Raw genomic sequence first — 16,780 nt, 5'->3', positions numbered from 1 at the left:
TGTGATGGTAAATATTCAATGGATGATAGTTGCCAAGACACGGATGCTACGAGATGGTGCCCTTGTGAGAGTCCATGTCCTATTTGTGATGGTAAATATTCAATGGATGATAGTTGCCAAGACACGGATGCTTCGAGATGGTGCCCTTGTGAGAGTCAATGTCCTATTTGTGATGGTAAATATTCAACGGATGATAGTTGCCAAGACACAGATGCTTCGAGATGGTGCCCTTGTGAGAGTCCCTGTCCTATTTGTGATAGTAAATATTCAACGGATGTAAAGGGCCAAGACGCAGATGCTTCGACTACCGGTGTGGTGCTCTTTAACGGATGCAAGGGGACAAGACAGAGATGATTCAACTTAGGTGGAGCCAATTTAAGCTACAATTGTATTGAAAGAATAAGCTGTGTTTATTTTTTCTTTTCTCTTTTTTTTATTTTATTTTTGCACGGGGCTTCCTATGGAGGAATGCAGTAGCGAAGGGCTTGCGTTCTACCGAATAATTTTTTGGATCAACTTGCTATGCAAAAATTTTACGTTATCAATTTATATATATCATTAGCTGTTGCTATGATGATAAATGTTTGTACATTTACTAAATTGGTAACTCTTCTTTAAATTGTGTTGATCGTGTAAGATGGATTTTCCCTAACAACTGCATAAATTTTCTAACAATTTCGAGCATTTTTATTTTTATTTTTTTACTTGGGTCCAGCTCAATGGTAGATAGATCAGATTTCAACACTAAGATTTAAGATTCAAAGTGTCCAAGTGGCGTAGGTGTGGGTGTGAGTGTGTGTGGTGTGGGTGTGTGTTAGATAGGATTTATTTATTTATTTTTATTTTTTTAAAGTAAAAGAAAAGAAAAATTGATTGTTGAGATTTGAGAATGAGGGCAAGTAAGAGAGGAGTCATAGTGTGCCAATTTCCTGACCACCAGTAATATGATTGATCTTGGTGGTAGTTGTTGTTGGTGTTGTTGACACAAGATGATTTTACAAGTGGGATCCAATGTTAGATTACATGGACCGTTCATTATCGAATGTGCCTTATGCTGGAAGGGAGTGGCCCAATTACCTCTGGTATCAAAAGATCCTAGCCATCTGATCTTGGCCTTTTTTTTACCGGACCAGCGACTGTATGTTTCAAGTATACATATAGATTTGAGAGTTAGGATCTTCCAATCTGAAAATTGGTTGTCATCACGCCCACCAATTTTACGTCCAGACAAATGATTTAGTGCCAGTTACAACTTGCTGGGATCAGACCGTACTACAAGGTCGACCTCATGGGAACTTCCCATGAGATAGAGCAGTGTGGGCCCCACCGTGATGTGTGTCGAACATCAACACCGTGCATTTGATGGGTCGCCTTTAGGTTACGGGGTATCCCAAAAATCAGCCATATACAGAACGCAGGTGGGTCATACCATCTAAAATCATGTGAAGACATGCCTAAAACATATAAAAGCACTTGGTGGGCCCCACCTGAGGTTTGGATGCCGCTGAAACTTGGGACACACACAATGGATGGTCTGGATTTTTGAACCACATCTTGGTGGGCCCAATAAATTATTATGAATGTTTTGATGGGAGGGTAACCCCTTTCAACTGTTGTATGTGGTGGGGCCCACCCAAGTCATGGATTGACTCGACTTTTAGCCCACCACCATGGAATGGTGCATCTAACTAATGGGGTAGATGTTCAACACACATCAGGGTGGGGCCCACATAGCTCAACCTCATAGTACCATTTCCCACATATATATATATATATATATATATATATATATATATATATATATATATATATATATATATATATATATATATAATATTTTAAATGATTTAATTCTGTTAAATATAATTTATTAATTTAATTAATAGTAATTAATCAAATGATTTGGTAATTAGCACAACGGCTGTTACACTGCAGCTTGTTATTGCAAGCCAACGGGAAACGACCCCATCTGTGCAGATTGTGAACAGTCTGGCTGTTCGGGTTATTCTCTATCCACAATTGGATCTGAGCTTTAGACGGTCTGGATTGCAGTACAATTATGGCATGTGATCGGTGGATGAGTCATCAGCATTTTTGAAAAGGTGGTGAAGTGATATGGGAGTCTAGCCAAATGAGAGATGCCATTCTGCAACACCAAGCAATGGTATGGACTTCACTTGCAAAGAATGGGCACTTCGGAAAATGGACGGTCAGATGATAAACACAGAGCAACATTCCACACCCAAGGAGCAGGAGTAATCTAAACGGATGGTTGGGATAGTGTGATCGAAATGATTCTTGAGCTACAACCAATTGTTAGGATGACCCCATGGACCGTGGCCCACTCATTGGTCTGTTGTGGACCACTCATCAGTGTGTTTTGGCTTTACCATGCATATACATAATTTTTACAAGAACCGTGATTTCGGTATCTTAAAAGATGTGTTTGGATGCACTATTAATATTTGAATAGCAATTTGGATGCACTAATGATTTGAATTGGAATTACCAGAGATTTGAAACCCGTGAATTTCACAAAACCCATGCCAATAACATCAATAGCTTGCAATTGGTCAATTCCACGTGGCACGTGCCTCCATATCAATCTGAACACATGGCACACGTGGATGGAATCGAAACCTTCGATTTAGTATTTCCAATAGTGAATGTTATATGGTATAAAAATTGCCCTGCTTGGACAGCTGCTACCCTTTGAATGGTGCCAATTAGTAACGGCTCCCATTGAGAAAGGCTGATTTTATTTATTTTTAGATGGTCACTCCCATCAAGGCCCATCTATTAGACGGTTAGGAAATGCTTAAAAAATGGTCACAACCATTAAGGCCTATTTATTATATGGTGCTGATTTGTATAATCAGCAGCAAATCAAGAGCTGGTCCCACATGGGCACACATTCTGGTCTTGAAAAGCCATCTTTCAAGAGGAAGGTAATCCAGTCCTCATTACCTGTTTAGGGTCTAGGTCGGGGTCCGGTCCATTTCCGCCTTCAAGATGGCTTCCCACTGGAGTAAATGAAATAGCAGATCTGCACCACCGCCTAAAAAGCCAATCACCTTCGAATAAACACCCCCAAAGAAGCACCATATGAACTCATCATGAGCATTGTCGCTCCATAAATCCTTGAAGTCAGCAATGATTTTCCAAAGTCTAGAAACGGATGGAGCTGCTGCTCATCTGTGCCATTCAATTACAAAGGGGGGGAAAAAAGAAGAAGAAGCATGCAATAAACATCAACTCCACTTCCATACAATCACATTCTATTCACTGCAGAAAGATACACCCCCAATGTGATTGAGGAAAGAGGTGTGTTCCTTCAGAAACTATCAGTATAGATAAACTACAGTTCTTTTGTTTTTGTTTTTTCTTTCGTCACCATCCAAAATCATCATAACCTTCTTCATCCATAACAAAGATTTATCGTAGCAGCAGTGTTAAAATGTTATCGTAGAAATCCCTGGTGCTTAGAGCACCAACACCTGCAACTCCCGACAGAATTAAGGTGCGACGGAAACAAAAAGGCAGAACATACAAGTTTATTGTTCTCGCTTTGCGATAAAAATTAAGCAAGCGGGTTGTGATCCTGCCACCTTATGCACCCTACTAAAATAAGAGGCCCCGCATCCCATCATCTTTTGCCTTGGCGGAAACCAGAACTAATCTGGCTCTTCTTCTGCTGTTTTTATCTCATGGATAACCAGCTGCCTTTCCTTTGGGTAAGATACTTCCCTCAAGATAATAGTAGTCTTTCGCATTACATACGTAAAGACGAACTTAGATAAATAGAAGATAGATGGGAATGCCGGAGCAACTCCGCACAAGATTCAACCAACCAATCAGTGGAACGCCGAGACCTTCCTTCCCCTTACCTCCAATATGTATTGTGCGAAACAAAGAACCGGAAATCAGGGTGATCAACCTGTAACCGCCGGAGCCAATTGTCAGCATGTTGGAGTAGTGAAGTTGATTGTTGGCGTTCCGAGACACCGTTGGTGGTCCAGACCGAACCTCTTAACTTGTAGGAGGCAAGCCCAAAGACTGGTAATTGAAGTTTTGCAGACAAGTCCATGGCACTACCAACCTTCCTAACCGTTGGACCACGAACCTCTGGCTGAACATTGCTTGTACCTGTAGAAAACACCATTCACCACATCAATGTGGCAGACAATAGAGGTTATACAGCTTTGCTAAGTACACAAGCCTGTACAAGTCAGCTAATGCACACATGATACCCGACCAAATATGCCAGCTTGGCAGAGAAGTGCAATATCCAAGCCATCCATCAGAAGGGTACCACTATGTATGTTTCATGAGACAAGAAACAAGTGGACCACCTGTATCTTTCATCAGCAGCATCTATAAGGTGAGGTACACATGATGGCTGGCTTGGATATTTCATGTGTGCCATGCCGGCATATTGGTCGCATGTGCATTAGCTGACTTGTACACATGCGTGGGCTTAGCAAAGCTTGAGATAATAAAATCTTACAAACAAAGACATGTATGTCACTTCCTAGCTGGAAATGACTAAACTGCAAACCACCCTCCATATTTATATTGAGGGGACTCTGCTCCAAATAACAATCACACTACTTTCAAGTTGGATTTGAAAGAGATGCAACTGGAATTTGATGGCTACTTCCTGGCTATCAATACTAGGAAATGATGTTACAAATCTGGTCATTTCCTCTTGATCAAAGAAATAATGCTGGTTCAATCATAAGTTAACACTCAAGTAGATAAATACGTACTTCTAAAAGGTGTTGAAAGGGAGTGGAAGGTCAAAAAGCAAGCATCCAGATCACGCAGTGTGGGGCCCGTGGGTATCCTATATATTGGATACCTGCACAATATTCAATCACAGATATTAGTAACAACCATTAAAAGTAAACGAGTCACGACAAACTTCTGCAAAATGTGATAAAATAATAGAAGCATACCAGGCCACTGAAACCCAGCTAGCAGCCAGTAGGTCACAGCTCCTGTACGTCTTAAGCTCCGGAAATCGACATGCAAGGACTGAAATCTGTGATGCAAGTTGGCAAGACAGGTTGTTAACATGGAAAATGAGTTTCCAAACTTCGATCAAGTCCCAAGAAAGAAAGAACTTGCCTTGTCCGCTAAAGGTTCCCGGCTGTAGGGGGGATCCTGTTCAAAGTACTCGAATGTCAGAATCCCATGAGGGTTGGAAACCTCGCCGTCATCACTGGAAAAACCCTCTTGACCCACAAGATGAGGTTTATCCCTTAAGGACAGTCTGTTTATTCGTAGGATGCTCGGGTCCATCGGATTATGATGACTCCACGTGCTCTCGCCAACCTGTTTTGACCTATCAACATCGCAGTCGCTGCTGCCATCACTACTTGTATCCCTGGAGGAATCACCATCACTCTCTTCACCAGGTCGCCTGGCAAAAACAAGAAAATATTTAAGAGCATTGCATTCTCCGTCATATAACATGAATTTCTTTTGCAGTCACTCCCATCTTTCATGAATCATAATCTTATTTCTCTCAATGTCTAACAATTGTTATAAGCGAAGTCTATCTAATATGGATCCAGGATTTGAGGGTGGAGCACAGAACAGAAAATCATAGGGAGGCATGTCAAGGATTTTGGAAGGATCTTCAGTTTGTATTTATGAAACCCTTTGAGATACTAATACCAATCGGACAATATGATTCCACCTCCAAATGAAATAGACCTTCATCCCAACAACAATTGAAGCACCTGCTTCCTTGTCAATGGGAGATTGTGAATAGGGCCTTGACCATATTCATCACAATCCTTGGTACTTCTTAATGAAAGTGCCTTGGTACGTGAGACTAATAAAAACCCAAATTCAACCATCTGTTGAATCACAGTGACTTGGACTTTATGCATGCACAACAACTACTATCCGGTAATTTAGTCCATGGATACAAGTTATAGGGCACCATGATGGAAAACCATTATTATCAGATTATATCATAATACTAAAAAGAGTTCATATTGCTTCTCATAAAAGCTTACACTGTTGTATCTTTGGGGAATATTATCCATGTAACTGCCATTAACTGCACCACAAAGCACTCAACAACAAACAACACCCTGAAACTTTCTGTAGTCTGTCACACCTGTCTCTGCTCCACTTTAGCTAGGCTATGAATTATGGCTAATGTTGACAACTATACTGAATTACCCCAAGAGCTCCAAAGTACGAGACTTGATTTCAGCTTGTTAGTTTGAATTGGCAAGTTCAATGCACTAATTCGCTGCCCTCAAATTTGCCAATATTTGGTGGTAAATGCGAAGCGTGCATGAACTAGCAATACGGGTCAAAGACAATGGTCAAAACCCAGACCAGGAACAAGCTGGATCCATAAAATTCAGGTTAGTCAGTGGTTAACTGTTTTTTTTGTATGATGGCCATCTGGAGCTTACACCTACAAACTTCACTTAGCATCTAGATGTCCTATTGTATCTAGATGTCCTATCATATCAGAGATTTTTTGTTTGTTGATCTTTTTATTTTGTTCCTTCTAGACTTCAAGTAGATGTCAGAGGTCAACAGAGATCAGACCAGTTGGATCAAACTGCCAAAAAAATGGTGGGGTCTGTCTGGATCTTAAAAAACATTGGTTAAAAGTTTGGGCTTAAGAAGACTTCAGCATGGGATCTGTAATAAATAATAAGATTTACAGGAATGGAATGTGCCAGGTTCAAGAAACAGATCAAATCTGCAGACTTGAACAAGCTGAGGATGGACCCAACGCAAGGAACTAGATTCTCTAGGCAAGCAATGATTTTGTGAATTTCATAAACAGGAACCTGACTGCAAACCTGGAAACTATATCTATGACCATTAATTGCACACTATACATCATCGAAGCACATAAGGCTTAGAGCGGGGCATGCATACAAATGGATTAATGATGACTTATTTGCACAATGCTCGGGCAGTTACATGATTCCCGTATGGCCCAGCATGTGCTGATCTTGGACTGTTTATTTATAAATTTGGGGCCTAAATATCAAGAGCTAGAATTTAATATTTGTGGGAGATGTAGGAGGATGTGATGGATGATATGGGGCTGAGTTAAGATGATATACCATCTTAGGTAGATTAGATTAAGTTGAAATCAACTATGATTGATGTAAAATCAATCGCTTAGTCGGCGGATACTCGTTAAATATTCATTCAAGGTCTATAAAATGGAGGGTAGTGTAGTACATAAGGGTTCCAAAAAAGTTTCTACGTGTTAGTTTTTCTTAAATGTTGTAAAAAGAAATTTGATATCAATAAAGTATTTCTCCTTCTCTACTCAAATATTCTTGTGGATGTATTGTTGTCCATTTCTTTATGATTCGTGTGTGGAGACCTCATTGACTCAATAACTGAGTTGCACCATCACATGCAATAAACAAAGGGGTTGACAAAAATGCTATTATACACCAATACAAGTAAAAGATTAAAAAAGACGAACAAATTTTTTTTAAAATAATAATAATAAAGAAATAATACAGCAATAAAACAAAAAAGAATAACTTAAATCACAGAATAGCTTCTCAACAATTCAATCCTATCACAGCTGAATATGTTGATGACAAATGCACCGTGGGATCAAACTAAAGGTGCCTATTTTATATTTTTCTTATGGTTCAAAAACAGGCCTGTGAATTTGGGCAAAAGGGAGTCCGACAGTGCAAAGAAATTAATTACAAGAAATATAACAAAGTTGCATGTAATGAGGCTTAGAAATGTTCTCTCCTGGGAGAACATAGATGCCAAATAGCATTGCATTGAAGGAGTCATCCATGCATAGCATGTACCAAATCTCAGTAGATTATTGTGTAGTAAGTTCCAAACATGGAGAGGGCCAATCGAGTCATTGAGATCCAAGGAACATTCCATGCTGCTGCTGACATCTTAGGGAAGGTCTTGATTAGTAGAATCCTATCAGTTTCTTCCTTAACTTACCTTGCCTGTGCAACCAATCAAATGGCTGGTTAATAAGATCTAAACTTAAAACACTTTCTTTTATTTAAACCACAAATACAAGGTGGCATTAAGCTAAGTAATTATGTACGTAGATATTTTGGATGTTGTCTTAGTTGACCTATAAGTTCTGGTTAACCAGCAAATCTTAGCTTTTGAATTGCACAAAAACCTAGAAAACAACAAAGATTGATGCATAGCATTAGCACTACTTAGGTTCACTGGGAAACCTGTTTATCCTCTAAAGTACCCATGCATCTTGCTGCCATCCCCTACATATGAATGATTATAACTATTGTGAGAATAGATGTTTCTCACCACACATCCAATTCAGTGTGGCAACTACCATTTAAAAAGAAAACAACACCAAGCTCCAATGAAAGAATGAGCTTGTCCATAAGCTTTGCTAAAGATCCTCTTAAAGAAGACTGCTGGTGGTTTCAAGTGATGGACTGAGACTATTAAAGACATAACTGGTACATCATGGACAATAGTTACCCAAACATGCTAAAACGAGGATTGCTACTTATGCCTTCTCAGTGTAAACATCCCCCTGTCAGCTTCCCTTCTACAATTGTGACAATGCAGATCCTCAGCCGCATTTCCATGAAATATAAGCTTGCTTGGGATGGATTTGTAGAAGCAACATGGTGGTATGACTTAACCAAATCATCGCAATTTTAAACATCAGTCTCAACGGAAAAATTGGCTGTAACTGCCATAACTTGTGACTCCAACATCAGTATTCTAAACCTCAATAGTGGCAATAACAGGCAGTAGATAAAAGGTGGGGATCAGCAACGGAAGTGGGAACAGGGGCAAGGTTCTGGAGCAGGATTGACACCTGGAGTGGATTACTCCTGCTACCAAGAAGGGGAACAGCTAATGTGACGAAGGTTGCCCATGTTGCAGGCATTCTCAGGATTGAAAAGCATGTGACCCAATGTGATGCCTTATCATGGCATATGGCCCAGTCCTTCAAGAGCAACCGGAGAGGCAGATGGCAACCACAATATGGCATTTTTCAATATATTGGTTTCACTGGATATAGGATGTACCTCGTTGACGAGTAAGGAAAGGAACATATCGCTAGATCTTCTTTAGGTATCGGCAATGTCTATCCATTACCTTAGGGGATGCTTGTTCTCTTTCTTCCCCATCAAAAAAAGCATCTCCATTGCCGATATAAAAATGCAGCTTGATACGTAAACTCAAAATCCCAGTTGCAAATGTGTGAGCAGGAGAACTTACAGTTCAGTCACGTAAAGCAACAGTTCTCAAAATGCTCGTGAATAGCTAAGTGAGAGCAACATCTTAGCTAAAAGGTTCCGGAAACCAAGCTATATAGCACAGGTAACATCGTCAAACCTTTGAAGAACAAAAAGAGTTGCGGTATTTGTGCCTAGCTATACAAGACCATCCAATCCATACATCTGATGTACTCAAAAAAAAAAAAAAAAAATGTTTTGTCCAATGCACCTCATCAAGGTGAAGGAACGCACCAAAGTTCGCATTACTTCAAACTCATCTGGGCCATACCACATGAATTTAGAGCTGTGAGGCATGATTTTACATTTACCCCATATGATGTGGTCCACCTGAGTTTTGAATCTTCAAGATTTTTGGGATATGTGCCAAAAACAGAGTTGCGTCTAACGGACGGAACAGATCACATTTATACAAAGTCATTGCCCCAACGTTCGCAGTAGTTACGCCCATGTTTTCGATTCAAAAGTCATGAATGTTCCTAACCTAAAAGATTTCCTCCCAACCAGCCATGAAGATTATTACAAGATCATTGCCAGGATTAAAAGATCATGCACCACTTGATGGAGATAAAATCTAAAACTTAAAATCCAATTCCAAATTCCAGACTTACTTCGCGGAAAGAAAAAAAAAAGTACTGGGACTATATAGAGTCAGACTTGAGACTCCATAGATCTCAGAGCTGAACAGCAGCAGCAGGGCATCAAAATTTCATTTAGTCCAGATGACAATTCCACCAACAGGACTTCAAACCAGCAGATCCAAATCCAAACTAATGCAAGAATAGAATCAGTAGGAGAAAATACAGCCATGTGGCAGCTATGCTTTGTTGTAGCTCTTTAGGGTTTAGGCAATTTGGAAGCAAAGAAATAATCAATTTTTTGTGAGTATTTGTTTGTCTGCTTCTATTGTTATTCTTAGAGTTAAACATCTTATTTTCTCATGAGCAGATACAGCAGCAGGCTTTCCTCCACCTTTGGGGATGGCCCCTCTATTTGATTGGCCTGCTCTTGTGCTTGCTTATTTTGGCCTTTGGGCCCTTTTGCTCTAATAAAAGTCCTTATTTCCCATTAAAAGGGGGGGCAAACATTCCATTGCTTCACTATCAAAATTTACTTGGATTCCTACCTTATTTCTTCCAGGAGGTTCATAAGTTACCTGAACTTTGAAAACTGCTTTTAAAATGAGCATGACTTCAATATGCCCTAGTACTAGTAGTTGCTGACTTTCCATGTATTTCTTCATAATCAAAATCATCTTGGGGATGTCATCCAAGCAGGTGAAGAACATAGTAGCTTCTGGATGATAAGGCCCCAAAGTCTAACGGCTTCCTACATGTTTTCTTCCAGGAATTTCGTGAGTTGTTTGAACTTTGTAGAGGCCTTTAATAAATGAGTACGACTTATATGTGCCCAGAAAGCATGGTGCTCACAATATCTCCCACCAGTTAAAGATGGTTGGCAGGAATCTATAAGCATTTTTTTATGGAAACAATAAATTTCCTATTACGAAAAAATACTGAACACAACATTCGAATTTCAATAGTCCATTTTAAAATGTGTGCTAAGATTCCCAACCAAGAATGTTGGATGGTAGAAGATATGTGGGCACCTACTTCTGTGCACATTGAGCCTGCATAATCTTCTCTCATAATAAGTTTTAATGAAATACTTCTAAATTTTAATGATAGGATCTTTTCTCTTATAAAATTAAATTTAATGGAGTACTTTAAATTTAAAGGTTGAATTCTTTTCTCTTATAAAATCAAATTATAATGGAGTACTTTAAAGTTTAATGTTGAACTTATTCTGCCACAAATGCATAGGATGACTTCAACTCCTTGATAACTCCATTTTCAAAAACCCATGAATGTTCCTCATGTCAAAAGTTCCTCCCAACAATCAGCCTTGGAGAACAAAAACTAAATAAGACACCTAATGGTTGACTATTAAAAATAATGAGACGTATACAAACGTATGACCATCTAAGGATGTACAGTTGTACAAAAGCCATAGAATATTATCATGTTCTGTATATAGACCTTAGAAGAACTCTTGATTAGACACATGGTCCCCACATTCCTATTGAATCATAACCAATGGCCTGGCCTGATTTGTGATCAGGCAGCACTTTGCCCACTTTGGACCCTATTTGTTGATCTGATGCTCCTACACCACCTAGTTGTTTAACTCTTTTGCATGTTCATTGAAGAGGCATGAAGATGGACAGAAGTGCTATTTTCAAGGTTCCAGCAAGTACCGAAATGGAAGGTCTTGTATGGCAAGGCAGGTCGTTCAGTTTTTTTAGAAGAAATTAGTAAGACAGAAAATCATTCTTTGTTAGGTAGACTATCATCATTATTGTAAGAAGTAACAAAATAAAAATATAAAGTGGTTGGAATAGGAATTTGAAATGAAAGATCCTGGAGTGTAGAAATGTATCAAGCTAGGGAGAGTTACCAACTCAACAAAGATGCTTGAAATTTACTTGAAAAAATAAGATACTCGAGATTAACTAAAAACCAACCTCAACCCATGGAAGTCATGATTCCTCATTGATCTAAATGACGAAGTAAGGTATGAGGTGAAACAAAATATAGTTAGAGATAAAAAAACAAGGGAATCAAGAAAAAGTTCCAACCTTACATACAACAAATAAATATCATCATCAAAGTCTAAGAAGAAAAAATAAATCACCATCAAAGCCTCATCCCAATTAATTTAGATCAACTACATGAATCTTGTTCCGCCATTTCACTTTATCAAGGACCACATCCTCAATTAACCGTAAGTCACCAAATCGTTCTCCTTCTACCTCCATCCACATCCTTTTGGGCCTTCCCCTTGCCTTTTTACAGCCTTTAACTCAAACAAACCCATTCCTTCTAACCGGTGCAGTTCTTGGTCTTTGGTACACGTCCAAGCCATCTAAGTCACTTTCCCTCATCTTATTGCCCATTAGGGCTACTCCTAAGTCTCCTCGAATGTGTTCATTTCTAATTCTATCCTTCCTTGTATTGCCACTCATCCATTTCAGCTACATTCATTCTTAAACATATTGTTCCCTGACTGTCCATCATTCCATCCAATGAAGCATAACTAACCTTATAGTTTATCTTATAAAATCACCTCTTCAACTTGATTGGTATGCGGTGATCACATAAAACTCCAAAGGCACTTCTCCAATTCATCCACCTAGTCCCAGTTCTATTAGCAACATCCTTCTCAATCTCCCCATTCTCATGGATTATCAACCCAAGACATAGAAACTACTCATTTTGGGGTACTTCTTGGCCATCAATATTAATAGATCAATAGATTCCTCATTCCCACTCATGTTACTAAAATTCCATTTCATACACACCTTTTTTGTCTAGCTAATTTTAAAACCTTTAGATTCTAAAGCATCCGTTCTAGCGGAGTATTTATCCCCTCCCTTGTCTCGTCAATCAAACAATGCCATCTGCAAACAACACATACTACGGGACCTCTTCTTGTAAATACCTAGCTAACTTGTCCATAACCAATGCACAAAGATATAGACTCAACACCAACCCTTGTTGTAGGCCTACCATAATTGAAAACTCATAGCGGTCCTCCCATTAGTTACCTCTCCCTCCTACACGTCCAAAACCATGTCAATATATCCTCTTGAGACTCCTTTCTTACCCAAAATGCACCAGTTTATCTCTCCAGGGCAACCGTATTATGCTTTCTCTAATTCAATAAAGACCACGTGGAGATCTTTTCTAACTGATATATATATATATATATATATATATATATATATATATAAGGAATTTTCTACCCAACAGTACATGCACATCAAACTGACAAAAATGTGGTGGTTGTGAACTTAAAAAGAATAATGATCGAGCGATAGAAATAAACAGACCATGCAACCATTATTATATATAAATCCCTCATCCAAGTACAAAAGGACAAGCAGTGGGCAAAATTCCCACTACCACTTCATGGCTTAAAGTATTCAGTCAGAAGCCTCCTCAGCTACAAATTTCACCCCATCTAATAATGTTGAGCAGCAATCCTACAAGTATTGAGTTGAAATTTCAAGTGTCGCTAGACTGAAGTTTAGAATGACACTGAAACTTAATGTGATACTAAGAACTGGTAATTTGAAGAAATTTAACATATAATTTGTTTCAAACTAATAGGAGAACCCCATAAACACAGACCCAAGACTGATCATAGCTTTAGATGCCTTCAAAACCTCTATTCTTTTCAAAGGAAACGAATAGAGGATAATTCAAAGCAGAAACAATAATGTAGCTGAAAGGAGTTGAGTTCTATTAATTTGTATGATCCAGAAACAAAAGGTTAAAGTCCACCCTACAGTTCCCACAAAACATTACTAAGGAATGATTTGGATTGTAAACTATGATGCCCGGATAGAGACACCAATACGTAAATTGACAAGGGAACAGAATACAACTCCCCATTGGGAGTCCAGGAATCATGCAGATAAAGGTATATGATTTCTAACGTCCTATTTATATTCAATTTTACAATTTGCACAAGTGATTGATGACGCATGCTAATAGCTTTTAATTTTTATTAAGCAAAGTACTGTTTTTGCCCTTCTAATACTTTAAATTTGATGGAACCATTAATGCAGAATAAGACTTTTTACAACATTCTTTACATTTATATATACGCACATGTTATATTACAGTATAAGGAAATTATTAGGATTTAAGTAAGGAAAATAAATGATGCTGTGTGCAACATGATAGGGCATGCAGGTTGTCATCATTTGTGGGTGATAAACTATGAATGTGGATTGTGTCCAACAGGGACTAGCATACAACCCATCCAACGTTGACATTGACGTGCCGCCAATGATAAAAAGCACCATGTACGTGTGTCAAGCGTAGGGCCACAGTAAAAAAGGTAAAATTGTCATTTCATGCAGTGGGATCTTTACTTTTCACCGTGGGCCACATGCCAGCACACACATGACACTTTTTCATTGGCAACATGTCATCACTGGACAAGATAGATGCTTGCTCCTGTTGGATGCAATCCGCGTCCATAAACTATATGATGTTGTTTGAAAGGTACTAATCAACAGTAAATAACAGTATCTGATAACAATGAATATAAGTACCATCTATAAATACTACATGACTGGACAACGGTTTTACAGAGTTTCATCTTTATAGTATCAACAGGTTCACCTGACAATCCAACTGGAAAACCAGCTAGATATCATATTGAAGATTAGGTACAACTAAATGACATCAAGAATGCACTGATCATAGCAAGTTACCATTGGTAAGAAGACAGAGAAACCTCAACCAGAAGATACTATTAGAGAATGGTTAGTTTGCAACAAAGCATTTGTATCTCAAGATTCAAGATAACCACTTATCATCCTGATTACCAAAATAAGCAGTCTTACTTCATCAAGAATGACTCAGACAATAATAACAGGAACCCATGAAATTTCATAGACAATAATAACAGGAACCCCGATAAATTTTCTGGCCACTTCTCTTCAAAACTATAAGGAAACGAAATCTACCCATGTCCCTAACCACATTATAATTTTCAAACCTGAAACTAAGGCCCGATGTGGGAATTTTTTTACCAAAGGAAACCAATCACAGTACAATAGATATAATCTGTCACATTCAAGTTTCTAATGCAGTCGATTTGAATCCAAGATGCCCTTCCAACGACACAAAGATCTCTATAATTTGAAAGAAAACACAGATATTATACAATTTCATCCAAACCCAACTTAAGTTTTGGACAGAAATACCAGAAAAGAAAAATCATTGAAACCTCACCTCAACGACAATGTAGGCTTTGATGATGAATCTACATATAGTTGGATACCCGACAAGTACGGAACATAATATTGAACAACAGAGTCGCTCCCATTCAACACCAAAGGGACTCCAGCTCCATACACGCTCCACTCTTTAAAAGACTCCCAAAGATCCCCAAGACTGAAATACGGATATAACTCCGCATCGCAATTTCTCCAGCCCCTCATACTCGTCTGCATGCACCATCAAATCCCAAATATTAAGAAATTTAAAAAATGGAAAAAAAAAAAAAAAAAAAAAAAAAACAAAGCACATTTTTTGTAGAGAAAACGTTTGATTCAAGCGAGTACCGGAAAACCCTAATTTTCTTATCTTTTTTTACCTTGGAAAAGTACTGGGCAGGAACGATGGGAGTGGTTGATTCAAGGAACCGATCCAAGTTACCAGACGGCAGCCTCGGCTCCGGTGGCAGAGAACATACCGAGGCTTTCAAATCGTCGGATTCGGCGCGATTCTCCGTCTCCCGTGCTTCTGAGACCGGAGGCGGCAGCCTCGTCTTCAATGGCCGCTGCTGCTGCCGTTGCTGTTGTTGCTGGAGCTGCCGACGGATGGCTGGTGGGTTGTAGAAGCGATCGCCGTTGGCGTGATTTCGGGCCATCGGAAAACTTCCAGAGCCGTACATTTAGGAAATCGAAGAAAAGAGACTGTGAGAGAGAGGAAGGAAGGCGAATGGCAGTTTCGTAAATTCGACGAATTTGAGAAAGAGATTGACGAAAAAAGTTCTGGACTTTCTTTTATACTAAGTCTATGATCGGAAAAGAGAATGGCAGTTTTGTAATAATATAAAAGTTTGAGGGGATTTATAAGAATTGGATCTGCAGAAAAGAGAGAGAGAGAGAGGACTGGGCTTTTATCGCCTTTTCGGATTTGTTTTCCTTTTCCTTCTTTGAAACGGAGGAAAGGATGGAGAAAAGAAGACGAGGGATTTATTTTATATTGAGGAATGGTGTTGTGCACGTCGACGCACATAATTTATATAAATTTCACTGAAATACAAGTAATTTAAGAAGATTATGTAAAAATCCGGACGGTTGATTCTATGGGCCATTACAATTTTAGGTATTTTGCAAAAATTAAATGGGGTTATTCTTTCTATCCGATCATGTTCCTTGAAATGAACGGTTAAGAGAGTAGCATTTATTCAACAAAAAAAGCACAAACCAATTAGATGGTCAGATTGTCTAGTCACTGGGAATTCCATCCTGTAGCGTATAAGCATGGTGGCCCATCAGATCAACGTTCCAGATCACGATATATGACTGAGACGCGTAGATCTGCCTGCATATTCGTATTTAGAACAGGAACTCCGGTGGCTAAGTTGAAAGGAAGTTCCAGAAATACCCCTAGCTTTCAGAAGACGACACGTGTGCATCAGATGCGACTAAGCGGAAGTGTTTTGGTGTGAGTTTGCTATCACTTACAACGGGAAAATTGAAAGTTACAACGGGAAAATTTAAGGAATGTTGGATGGCTACGCACGTAAGAGTGGAGCACACGTGTTGGAGATCCAGGGTGCCTATAGGTGAGCCACGAGAGATCGCCATCATCAATTCGAAAAATGGACGGCTATCCCTTGTGCTTAGGACCATGTGAAAATAATACAAACATTGTTGTTGATTTATGCATACATGCAAATGAGCAGGGACAAAAAACACACGTGATTCA

The 16,780-nt window shown here is 39.0% G+C and overlaps 1 protein-coding gene across 1 annotated transcript; it reads right to left on the bottom strand.

The window, feature by feature from the left end:
- Positions 1–3,245: 3,245 nt before the first annotated feature.
- On the bottom strand, positions 3,246–16,014 carry LOC131225266 (uncharacterized). The gene is made up of 5 exons (XM_058220770.1): positions 15,438–16,014; positions 15,074–15,288; positions 4,959–5,425; positions 4,770–4,861; positions 3,246–4,146 (listed from the first exon to the last, which is right to left on the bottom strand). Exons 1-3 carry the CDS (start codon positions 15,735–15,737, stop codon positions 5,104–5,106), a joined length of 837 nt encoding a protein of 278 aa, XP_058076753.1. The 5' UTR covers positions 15,738–16,014; the 3' UTR covers positions 3,246–4,146; positions 4,770–4,861; positions 4,959–5,103.
- Positions 16,015–16,780: the final 766 nt, after the last annotated feature.

Source organism: Magnolia sinica, chromosome 14 (assembly GCF_029962835.1).
Source record: "Magnolia sinica isolate HGM2019 chromosome 14, MsV1, whole genome shotgun sequence".
In the NCBI taxonomy this organism is placed as follows: domain Eukaryota; kingdom Viridiplantae; phylum Streptophyta; class Magnoliopsida; order Magnoliales; family Magnoliaceae; genus Magnolia; species Magnolia sinica.
The sequence above is the reverse complement of the archived record's forward strand: the minus strand, read 5'-3'. Positions and strand labels throughout refer to the sequence as shown.